At 40.4% G+C, this 12,024-nt stretch overlaps 1 protein-coding gene across 2 annotated transcripts; it reads right to left on the reverse strand.

The window, feature by feature from the left end:
* Positions 1-5,815: 5,815 nt before the first annotated feature.
* On the reverse strand, positions 5,816-11,684 carry TIMM21 (translocase of inner mitochondrial membrane 21). 2 transcript variants are annotated; one of them, XM_010393988.3, is made up of 6 exons: positions 11,199-11,681; positions 9,917-9,979; positions 9,720-9,817; positions 8,381-8,454; positions 6,580-6,685; positions 5,816-6,487 (listed from the first exon to the last, which is right to left on the reverse strand). In XM_010393988.3, exons 1-6 carry the CDS (start codon positions 11,482-11,484, stop codon positions 6,395-6,397), a joined length of 720 nt encoding a protein of 239 aa, XP_010392290.2. In that variant the 5' UTR covers positions 11,485-11,681; the 3' UTR covers positions 5,816-6,394. The 2 variants fall into 2 exon arrangements, with proteins under 2 accessions (XP_010392290.2, XP_039405899.1); XM_039549965.1 differs by lacking the exon at positions 6,580-6,685 and having other exon boundaries at positions 11,199-11,684.
* Positions 11,685-12,024: the final 340 nt, after the last annotated feature.

Here is a 12,024-nt window from a genome sequence, read left to right on the forward strand (position 1 = left end):
GAGTAAATGGGGTTGGCTGTCACACTGGTGGTTGCTTTAGGATTAATACTTCCCACATGAAAAATGCATGTTTTTACAAAACCAAAGCCATGTTCATATACTTCCACTTTTAATTCCATCCCAAAGGCTGACAACAACCAGCAAATGCAGGACTACTTTACTGGCCTTTACCATTACAATGCAGGATGGATTATAAAGAAGGAACTGCCATCATGATTCACTCAGTCCAGGAGAGATTAGAATTGACTGGCTCTAATCATAGCACATTGCTTATCTGATTTCTTCATAATTCACCTTGAAGTATATGCCACTGAGAGATGTCTGGAGCTTTTGTACCTGTCAGTCATCGAAGGTTTGGATGGGGTGTTGGGTATCAGTTAAAAATGAAGGTGTCAATCAGACTCAACACCTAGAATTCAAGACTTGTTAGTTCCACGTGGCTTACGAAGGATCACAGTGATCTCAGGAACATCCCTGGAGACCAGCTCTGCAACATGGCTTGGTCAGTAATGGGACGTGTCTGCTTTGAAACGGCCCCAGAACCTGGTTTATTTTGATGTTACCTGAAAAGCTTTCAAGATGAAGTCAAGAACATAAATATATATATGTAGATAGGTATTATTTTGTCTACATAATATGCATTATATGACATATATGCTCCACATTACGTATTTATAGTGGTTTTATGCATAGGTCTATATGTGTACAAAGGCAATGATGCTGGTGAAGGGTCTAAAAACATGTCTTATGATGAGAAATTGAGGGAGATTAGCTTTTTTTCTGCTAAATTAAATATAGGTAAAGAAGAGATGCAGACACAGATGTTAAGCACTGTATTTTGAAGGAAAAGAGAAATATATGCAGAAGCTGGCCAGATGCCCCACAAAAAAGGTGTTAAAAGAGAAATTCAAGGAAAATAAATGTGTAGAATACAAAAAAATTAGCACAGGAGGACATTTTTCATGGATGTTTTCAGGGAAAAATAGTTGTGGCTTATTATGAGGCTTTTATGCTCAAGGCAGTTGACAGAAAGCTGCTGTTTTAAATCTTGAGATGTCTCAGATATTTCTCTCCACCACTATTATCCTCACCAGTGTCAGATCCCTGAATGTGGTGGCTTTGCAGCCACACAGAGGAGAGAAAGGCATCTGTACCTTGCCAGGTCTCACACCAAAAAGCTACTGGTGGCATTTTGCAAATCTGCACTCCAACACTGGGATTTGGCTTCATTTTATTAAAACATGGGATAATGCATGGCCTCAGACAGCGTACAAAATAGCAATTCACTTCCAGCTCCTCTATGGAGGTTGTAGCACTAATGAAGCAAATCACATCTCAGGGAATATAGCCATGATTTAGTATGCGCATAACTGTAATAAAATGTTGTTATGGCTGAGATTGTTAGGTTTTTAATGGAAAAAACAGGAATTAGGATTGAAATTGAAAAACAACCTAGTTCCCATAAAAGGTAAAAATGTGCTTGGATAAAAGGTTAATAGAGTTAATTGTGAGGAGTAATACAAGGCAGCAACTCATGTTAGAGAAGATAATTGTGATTCTGATAAAGGGGAATTGTAATTAAATAGAGGTTGGATAAACACGATTATCCTGGAAAGGTTTTTCAGCACAGTACCGGGAGGTTTTAAGATGTGGAGGCAGACGCCTGTACGTGATCTGGAAATAGAGACAACGCTGCTGCCAGCCCTGCTGGGTGCTCACCACTGCGGCACGCTGCCCATGCTGCTGCTCTGGCCAGCAGCACCAGCAAAAGGCAATAAATTGAGCTCATTCTGAAGTTTTGTTCACCTGCAACTCTAAGTGGCAAGTGATCTCCCTGTCTTCATCACAACCCCCAAGATTTCTCATTTCTGCTGGTCTCCATTTCCACCCTCATCCTGCCGTGGGGGGAGTAGCTCTGGGTGCTGGCCAAGGCTGATCTGCCACAGGATGGCTCTGGGCTGGAGCAGGTGAGGGCATCCCTCCCTTACTATGCTTTTTCCGTAACATAATTTTTTTTACACGGGTATTAAAATGAAATGCAGTAGTTTGATACTCAACACTGAGAGGCAAACAATGGCTTTCCACAGTGATCTATTTTACTAAAACAGGTATTTGTGCTTAATATTTTTATATGCTTGGTTACAAATGTTCCACAATAACCTATATGAGACGAAGAGAATCATATATAGCATATTCCTCCCAGGACAACCACAAGAATTCCAAAGAAGCTTTTTTGGTTTTGTTTCCTTTGTTTCCTTTAAATTGCAAAATATTTTTGCTACATTTTAAACTTTTAACTATACATCATTAAAAAAAGTATAAATATACTGAATTTGAATACAGGATGGTATTAATTCACATTTTTCTATAGTTCCTATATATTATTTTACATAACACATGCGCATAAAAAACCCTGAGAACTTACTAAGAAAAACTATCAAATACTTCTGCTGTTCAATTATTTATAGTACTGTTTGGAATCACTGTATATCATGACGATATACATTCCCAGATGCCTAAGGAAAAATTCTACTGGAGTTCTATTATTCTCTATTTGGAGCACATGAACGTCTCTTGAGGGACTAAGCCTTTTCTCCCTTCTCAAAAAAAGAGGAAGAAGATCTTTTTGCTTTCAAATTTTTGTTTTTCCAGCACCAACTGTATTTCAGATCTTCAAGCACAGTTCACAGCCCCATATAGAGAGAGCAGTTATGAGCCCTTACTGTCACCTTTAATCTTGCCCCTTCAAAACTTTTCCCTTTAAATTTTCTCTCCAATCTCTGTGCTTGTGTATTTCCATCAGTTTACAAGCTGCAATGAATCCTAAAAGTGGGCTTGGACTCAAATGTGTCCTTAATGTTGCTTGGGCATAATCTCTAACAGGTTAGGTTGCTGACAATATCCATATTGGAATAATCCCTCCAAGTATTAGGGTGGATAGCATCCCTTGTCATAGTGAATGAGACTGAGAGCAAAGTGATTGAAATTACTTGGAAACTCCCAGCACATCTTCTTTGGCTTTTTCTCTCTGCAGTTGGCATGTGATGCAGTAATTGTCTTACTCCCATTCCTGTCTTCTCTGCTAGTTAAGTGAGTTTGTTGAAATCTCTTCTATCAGACACGCATTTATTTGCAGCTAAGATCATGACTCTATTGCCTAAATCAGTTGTTGAATTCCGTGCTGGAAATATTTAGGTATCAAGGTTATTTTTAAACCCAGTCATATACAACGCCACTTTTCCTCCCCAGTCTAAAACTACACTTTCTTTGCAAGAGCTTCTGTTTATTGAAGCTTAGTAAAAGAGTAATCATTTTTTCGATATTTTAAAGTTTCCACTGAGTTCATTTCCTGGAGGGATATTTCTTTTTGTCACCATACAGCAAGCATAAACAGGACCTAGAATCAAACACAGATCATGGAGATGACATAGTAACATTATTCCCACAAACCAGCTCTAAGGATATCAGCTGCCTATGCTACATACACAAGCTTTGGCAACCCACAAAAATCAGTGCTGGGATGGGAAAGTTAAGACAAAGTTGTACACCTACCTAAAACACATTTTGAGTAGTCTGCCACAGAGGGCTTCTGGAAAAACCACCTTTCACTGGTGACATATTTTCATTTCCCAAAGGAGAGGGGGGTTTCAAGAATATATACTTTTATTAATTCTGCAACAATCAAAACTGAACTCTGGAAAACGTTTAATTTCCATGAAAACGTCATTGCTTTGGCTCTGACTTAATGGCAGTGATTTTTTCCCAATGCTTTAGTAACAACACCATGAGACTTTTACATCAGAAAGTAACTGCCACATGCTGTAATTTTGTGTTTTCCCAAGAGAAGAAGAAGAGCTTTAAAAAGGAAAGAGTGAAATGGTTTCTGCTGCTGTTTACCAACAACTGAAGGAGAAGCTTTCAGTTACTTTGCTGTCTCCCCAGCCTAACATCCTCCAGTGAAAGGATGGAACACGGACCTGCCTGCCATGGAGAAGGATCTCTGCCTGACTTATGGGTAGCACAATGATCCAGTGAAGCAGGGGCAGCTTCATAAGGAAAACTGAGGCTAACAGTCTTCAGAATTACAAAAGGGGTGTTCTAAAACATTATGTTTAAACTCAGTGAATGCAGCTGTTCCCCTTCAGTGCAAACTACCACCAGGAAAGGTGATACTGCAGAAGAGATCGATGTTCTCTATTCCAGACGTCTTGCTCAACTGATTGTCACCTCATTTTGATTAAGGTGTCTCCACATATGTGTTTGCATGAAACAGAATTTAAGAAAATTTTGCAAGCATGGATGCCAGCCTGGTTCATAAAGACCAACAGAACTTCAGCCTCAGAAGGAATATGGAAAGAAGTAATTAGTTCCCATAAGACTTCTGTTAGCAAAAAATGTTTTAACTTTTTTTTCTGCAGACAACCTACATCCCTATGAAGCTTTAATACTCCTGAAATTTCATGGGGCTTAAATAATCTTGCAGGTGATAGGTATCTAGCTAGTACAAAGGTGATAAATCAAGCTATGAAGTTCTTCTTTTCTTTCTTCACTGATGAGATATTCCTAGAAAAAGGATTCCAAAAAGCTTTCCTCCAGTGAGATTGGAAAGCATTTGAGCCTTGTATTTGTAATTTGTTCAAATTAAGAACACTAATATATCTAAGCTCAGATAAAGGTGGATTTCTTCTGCTACTTTTTGTCTTCATTTTATCAAGCATATTCTCAGCTTTTTCACAACACAGAGAAGTGGGGTCCTTTGGAGTTGTGTCCCCCATTCTTGAAATACAGAGAAGCATCCTGGTAAATCTGCTTAGCTAGAAAGGTGATGCAAGCAGTAAAAGAAAATAACATGGAGCACTTTATGGATGAAGGACACACCCTGATAAACCATGTGTGTTTATCACATGTAGATGCAGACGAAGTGGGAAAGAGAGAAGTTTAAATGGAATATTATGGTTTTCAAAGCATTTTGAAGGTGATGATATTTAGAGCTCGACAGTTTTCTTAAAGAGACACCAGTGAAGATCTCAATGACCATTTAGCTTTGTGAACATTTTCTTGTGTATGCCCATCTCTCTTACCACTGCATTTAGCCAGCGTTTTGGTGTCAGAGCTTAAAAACAAAGTATGATGAAGTACCATAGTTCCTGGACACTTAGGTTATTCCACAAAAAAGGCAATTCCAAAGGAAATAACAAATGTTCTCCTGAACTTACCACTTTTAGAAATAAAAAGCCCCTCTATAAATATGGCCATTTGCCAACAGGAGTAACTAGCACTGCACAGTAAGAAGACCACCTGTGCTACATGATTCATCCAGGGGCACAGCCCATGTCACCAATCAGAAGTATGAAAAAGTCAGGACTTAATTACAGACACTGTGGTTTCTCTCTTTTCTCTGTGGAAGCGATGATGTTGAAGGAGGTGACCAAAAGGGAAGAAGACTGTAAAGTACTGCAGCTATATTCACTGAATCACAGAATCATTAAGGCTGGAAAAGACTTCCAAGATCATTAAGTCCAACCAAATACCCCTATGTCAACTAAACCACAGCACTAAGTGCCATGTCCAGTTGATCCCTGAACACTTCCAGAGATGGTGACTCCACCACCTCCCTGGGCAGTCTGTTTCAATGCCTGACCACACTTTCAGTGAAGAAATTTTTCCTGATGTCCAACCCAAATCCCCCATGACACAGCTTGAGGCCATGTCCTCTTGTCCTGTCACTATGTGCCTGGGAGAAAAGGCCAACCCCCACCTTGCTACAAACATGCAGAGCAGCACAGCAAACACTGGAAAGAGCAGATGGTACTGATGTTCTGTTTGCTGGTAATTTATTGAGGAGACACCAATATTGAAGTCTTTATCTTCTGTTGTTTTTCATGGGTCTGTGTCTCCACCATTCCTACTCTTATATACCTAGATCTCTTTTGCATCACTAACATTCTTATTTTACCTTCTCACCTAAAAAGGTATCCAAAATGAAAACAGTAGAGTTCTGTCTACAGTTAAACTACCCCTTTCTTTATTGCAGTAGTAGGGGAAAATCCAAGCCAAGGAAGATAAAAAACTCCCAATCCAAACCTAAAACCTTGGAAAACTCAGGTTTTGGGTGTGCAGAAGCATTATTCAGCATTAAACTGTTTATTAGCAGGCATTATTTTCCTATGTCAAGAATGTCTGCCATGATAGCTCTGCTAGATTTCATTGGTTTCACTTTAAATCCCGTATCTGTTATTATCAAAAATCCTTAGAGGAGGCCCTGAGGCTACTTCCTGTAACACAGCCCTGAAGTTGCGGGACACAATTGGCAACACCACACAATCACATGTAGACTGGCTACTCCAGCATTATCCAATGCTCAGTGAGATAAGGCAGCAGCTTTGATCGTTGGCTATCTGTTGTCCTCTATGACAATGGTTCTTCTCGGATAGGTCTCAACATCCACAAATATGTAGCGGGTCTCAAATTTTCCTGTTTCAAGATTCTGAAAAGAAAACAATTTAAGAGTGTTTTTTTCTCTTTGGTAGTTTAAGTTCAAGACTAAGCTTGTTAGGTGTATGAAGCAATTGTACATACCTCTTTGACTTCCACATGGACTGTTCCCTGTTTCCCTGATTCAGTGCCCTCAATATAAAACTTCAAACGCATATGTTTCAGTCCATCCTTTACGTATTCAATGTGACTAAAAACAGCAAAACAAAACAAAAACCCAACCACCCAGCAAAGATACAGATTATATGCTAGTTAAGACTTCAAATTAAAACTTACTTAGAGGAGTTGCTTACTTATTTTGTAAGAAAGTGTATTCCGGTGGTGTCCTTATGCTACCTTGGGTTCCTTCTCTACTGCTCCTCTCAAGCTTTACTGTGAGTGCCTAAGGACTAGTGGAGTTAGAAGAGCTAATTAGCTGCTGAGGATTAAGAGATGAAATGCTTAAATGTGCTCACCCCAGTCCTCCTCTCAAAACTGAAAAGCAATCCAGTGCTGAAGACTATGGAAATTCCTTGTATTTATTCTAAAAAAACCCCAGATTTGGAGCCTGACATCTAGAAAAGGACCCCACATCACCAAGACTTCCAGAGCTTTTTTAGGCACTTCAACAAAGTTATCAAGCCAAAACACACAAAGCATGTTTTTTCAAATTAATTACCAGGTTGGTTAAACCACATCAAAACAAACAGTTTACTATGTGCTTTACTTACTTTGGCAATAATTTTGTTCTGCTGAAATGGTGTAACTTTGGCACTGATATGAGATCTCCAACCTAAACGCTGGTATTTAGACTGGAGTTGGGTTATGCTTAAGTATTAAATAAATAGCACATCACTTTCAAAGTGACCACTTTGGGAAACTAATAGTCCGATGGGAGTTCTGGTGCCAGTTTTTGTTTCCTACTGAAATTACTAACTGCTGTTTACCACCAAACACTTATTTCCATCAGTCATGCCCAGGTACACACTGTGGATTAAACTTCTAATACAGTTTAAAGTGACTTGATGAGGTAGAGAGAGCAAATATGAATGAAGAGCCTTACTGCAGTAAATTTACATTCAAGGTGTTCATACACAAAAAAACCCTGTAGATTTTTGAGACATTTAAGATCATCCTTATACTGCAGATGCAAACTTTACAATTGTACACAGTTCTCAGCTCAAATATTTATTTAAAATACTATCAAAATCAAAATGATTGAAATTAAATACTAAGAAAGCTGATACATAATACATTTACTTATTTACAGAGAGGTGCTTAAAATGTTTGTGCACATCAATTTCATTTAGCAGCTTCACTTTAAACACTTTTTCAGAGTCTGGTGAAGAGATAAAGCTTCAATCAGTAAAAGTCTCTTTCCTCTAGACAAAATAAAAAATCTCAATTTCACGGTTCAACCTGTGTATCTGGGCCTATGTGTCTCATGCTAAATGAAACCTCATTGAATATATTGCAGCCAAAGAGCGTAATAAAGGCAAAGCAGGGAGGTCTTACATTTTGTAAAAAACAGTTCTGTTGTTTCTTTCAAAAGGAAAGCAATGGACACACTCATGAAAGGTTTAGGTGACAGATGTTCTGTCAAAGGCACAGCAGAGATGTGGTCTCAAGTACCAAAAAGCATTCTGCATATCAGCTCAGAATAGTTTCAGACTGCAAACTTCAGCCAGATTCCTGCTCCACTCATGCATGCTTAGGCCTCTGTACTACTCTCCTCAGACTCATCCTATTTTTTGGGGAGACCAGGTACCGCAAAAAACTTCTATGTTCAATCAAAAGTGACAGGATACGTCACATACAGTTCGTCACTCTAGATTGAACTTGTGACCCAAAAATATCTTTGCTGTGCACAAACTAATGTCTTTATGGGGCAAGCACCAAGGGGTACCTGACACGCTGTCGTCTTCCTCTTCTTGTTGCCTCACCATAACCTTTGATAGAGTCACCAAAAACACCAATTATCTACAAGAGAAAAGAGGTTTGAGTTGTCAGAAGGGATCACACACAGACATTCCAGTATCAGCTCACACCTCTGCTGTGAATGCATCTTCTTTTAACAAAATGCCCCTAGAGAATCTAACGTGTCGAGAATAGAAGAGTTTATGAAAGAGAACAGTTTAAGGAAAATTCCTCTGTATTCCAGCCCTTTTTTTTTACAGTCCCATATTAAATGTCTAAAATAAATCCTACTGATAGCTTCCATTTGTACTGTTCTCTGAGATGAAGACATGTAAACTGACATATCGTGTAAAAAGGAGAAAAAACATGAAGTATTTGCTCATGGCTCCTTCAAGAGAATATGTTTCGAAGTTCAAAGTGCAAATGTATTCCCCTAGACATTCTCTAACAAACACTACTGAATAAGAAATCCAGTAATTTTTTTTCAGACTTATAAAGTCAGAGTCATTAACTTAGTCTTAAACTTACTTTAAATTTGGTTAGAAAGGGAGGTTAAGTTTTACTGTGCAAGTACGGGAAAGAAGGTTTAATTCTACAAACTTGTTCCAAAGCAGTCTTCATTTTTATTCTAGCAACGACTTGTTGCTAGAATAAAGGCATTTGTGGTGACCTTGTTTGAAAGATTTTTCGTCTGAAGTAGTGTTTTTTAAAATCTAGTTTTACACTGATTTTCGTTTACACCTACTTATGATGACTGTGTGATCCCATGACTGTTCTCTGTCTCTTTTCCTGTTAGCCACAGGAATGCTAATTGTGCTTCAAATGAAGAATTTAAATTCCTGAACGTCAGTGCAGTGCTTCACAGAATGATAGAACCATAGTGAAGTCTCACAATAGAATGAGTGTGCTGAGAAAAGGCAGCAGGTTAGATCCACAGAACTTAGCGGGACCAGCTGCCTCTCTGACCTGCACAACTCAAGTGTTACATTTAGCAGACACTCAGGTATGTCCTTAAAACTTTCTGTATGGTGACACAAGCACATGCTCTGAAGGGCAGATTGTATTTCCATCAGTTTTTGTGCCGTGGCACATTCACTTGGCTTCTAGCAGGCCAGTCCACGAAGGCTCAATGCTTGCAATGACTTCTCCTAATGCAGGCTCCGCTCTGGAGCTGACCCACCCCATGCCAGCTAAAAGCACTTGCAAAACTGCTAAGCACCACGTGGGTCTTCACATAGCTTGTGAGATTCCTTGCGTGAAGTTTTGACTTGAAGAGAGACAGTAACTACTGAGAAACATAAACTTATGGCTAAAGTTTAAAAACCAACCTCAGGGTGAGATCTGCATTTCTCCAAGGCATCTCCGTAGATCTTATTTGGACTAGAAGAAGAGAATAGCTCTTTAAAAATCACATAGAACAATCCACCTGTAACAGAAACAACAGCAGATGAAATGAAAATTTATCAGAACAGATGGAATTAAAGGAAAGTGTCTTCTGATAAAGAACATAATTTAAAAAAATAACCTGTAACACCAATTCCAACAAGCACCACAATAAAATAGGTAAAGTCTCTTCCAGCTTCTTTCACTGAAATTAAATAGAAAACAACACAGAAGTTACAACCTTGCATAATAAGACTTGTATGACTTTCTTACATAAATGCTTTTCTGTTAGTCTGCAGCTCAAATAACATTTTGGCAGAAGAAAAAATTCCAGTAAGTTTCCATAATGCCTCATCACTGTAAAAGAGATCATGGAACATATCTTGTATTGTACAGGGCATGTTTACTCTCTGTGTTAAGCCTTATTAATTCCTGTTTGCTAGAGGTTTTCAAGATCCAAAGTAGCAATTACTGCTACTTTTTTTTGGGTATACGAGGGCCAGATTTTTTAGGAACTAATGAGGTATTTAGCACTGCAGTATTTAAACTACCACCTCAACCCACAATCATTGCAATCCTTATGTAAAGAAAAGGAGAAGTAAAAATAAAAAAGTGAAAGCTTATAAATTGCACATAAAAAAAAATAACTGATTTTATGAATTAGCAATCAATAGAACAATAAAAGGGGGAATAGTAGACCAAAGTATGTATTTTATTTATTAACATAATTAACTGCTGTTTATCTGATTAGTTTTTATCTTTCAATTTTTATCTAAAGTACAAGTGTCAGTACACGCTGCAAAATACGTCATATAAAATTCTCTGTTTCAAAATATTTGAGTACTTGGAAAGAAACTACTATCTTTTAGTGATAAAGTGTGCATTTCAGTGGAGTACAAGTTATGGAGGAAATGTTAATAACTATTTCTCCTGCAATTTTCTAATCAGTTGAAGGTGTGTTTCATAAACCATTTCAAAGCATAACATTTCTGAGGCTAATTATGTAGTAACCACTTTTCACTGAAGTGAATGAGACCAACCAAAGTGAAGGCAATCCATAAAGAAACTACTATCACATGTAGAGCTTTGACAATTTTTTTGGAGGTGAACTTGTTTCAACAGCCCTACAGACAGGCTGCATGTGATAGGTTTTCCTTCTGAAATGGAAAACTAGAGGCTATTACATCTTCTGCCTGATAATGACTTAAATCAACAGGCTGTTTAGAAAAAGTCACATAATTTGTTCTGATTGTGCAATGCACACGTAGAAATGTAACAGCTGCTCCAAACAATACGATGTGAAAAGAAACCAACTTGGTGTGCTTTTTTTTTCTAGATACTTGAGGTTTGAAGCTACAAAACGTCAGCTGCAGAAGGAACTGTCTCCAGCCCTTCTGAGCAGCACACAGCATCCCTCGCCTCACCTTTCTGAGCCGCCGACACCAGCGTTTCCTCGTTCAGCGCCCTTTGCACGGACACATCTTTGCTATTTTTGCCAGGTTTTTCAGCTCTGAGCCCTCCCGCCTGCGTCCCGATGCTCTGACGGGCGGCCCAGAGCAGTACCGGGGGCTGCTGCCTCCATCTCAGGCAGGACCCGGTCCCGGCCCCGGTCCCGGTCCCCGTGCCCAGGAGCGCCCACCCGCGACTGGCGAGCAGCCAGCGGCCCAGGCAGCTCCGCCCGAGGGAGGCGGGGATCGTCCCCGGCAGCATCCCAGGCACGGCTCCCGCCGCCCTTACAGGGGCACGGCCGGCGCAGCCGAGGCGAACGGAAAGTTTGTGCCGCTCGCCACCGCTCTCCCGGGGGACCTTCGGGGAAGTGCCCCCAGCGGCCCGCTCCGCAGCTCAGGAACCCACCGGACCCTTTACCGCCGCTGGCCGCTGCCCCGGCGGAAATGTTTAGGACGGCGGAGCAGCGAGCGGCGGCGGCGGGCCCTGGGAGAGGTAGTTTGAGCGGGCGCCCTCTCCCGCCAGCCGCCGGGAGCGGCTCCCAGAGAGGTCACTACAGCGCCCGCCGTGCCCAGCGCCGCCACTGCCACAGCCCCAGCCCGCCCTCCGCAGGCGGGACTCCCGTCCCGTTTCACGAGGTGCGGCTGGGGCTTGCTAGCGGCGCCTGCGGTCCCGCTCACCCTTTTAAAGCCGTGTTTTTATACGTACTTTTCTTGGTTTTGCACACATAGATGCGTTAAAGGGATGGAGCTGACGTTTCCACGGATGGAGACGGCAAGAGGGATCTGGGCAGGCTAAATCGAT

This window comes from Corvus cornix, chromosome 2 (genome assembly GCF_000738735.6).
Source record: "Corvus cornix cornix isolate S_Up_H32 chromosome 2, ASM73873v5, whole genome shotgun sequence".
Lineage (NCBI taxonomy): Eukaryota > Metazoa > Chordata > Aves > Passeriformes > Corvidae > Corvus > Corvus cornix.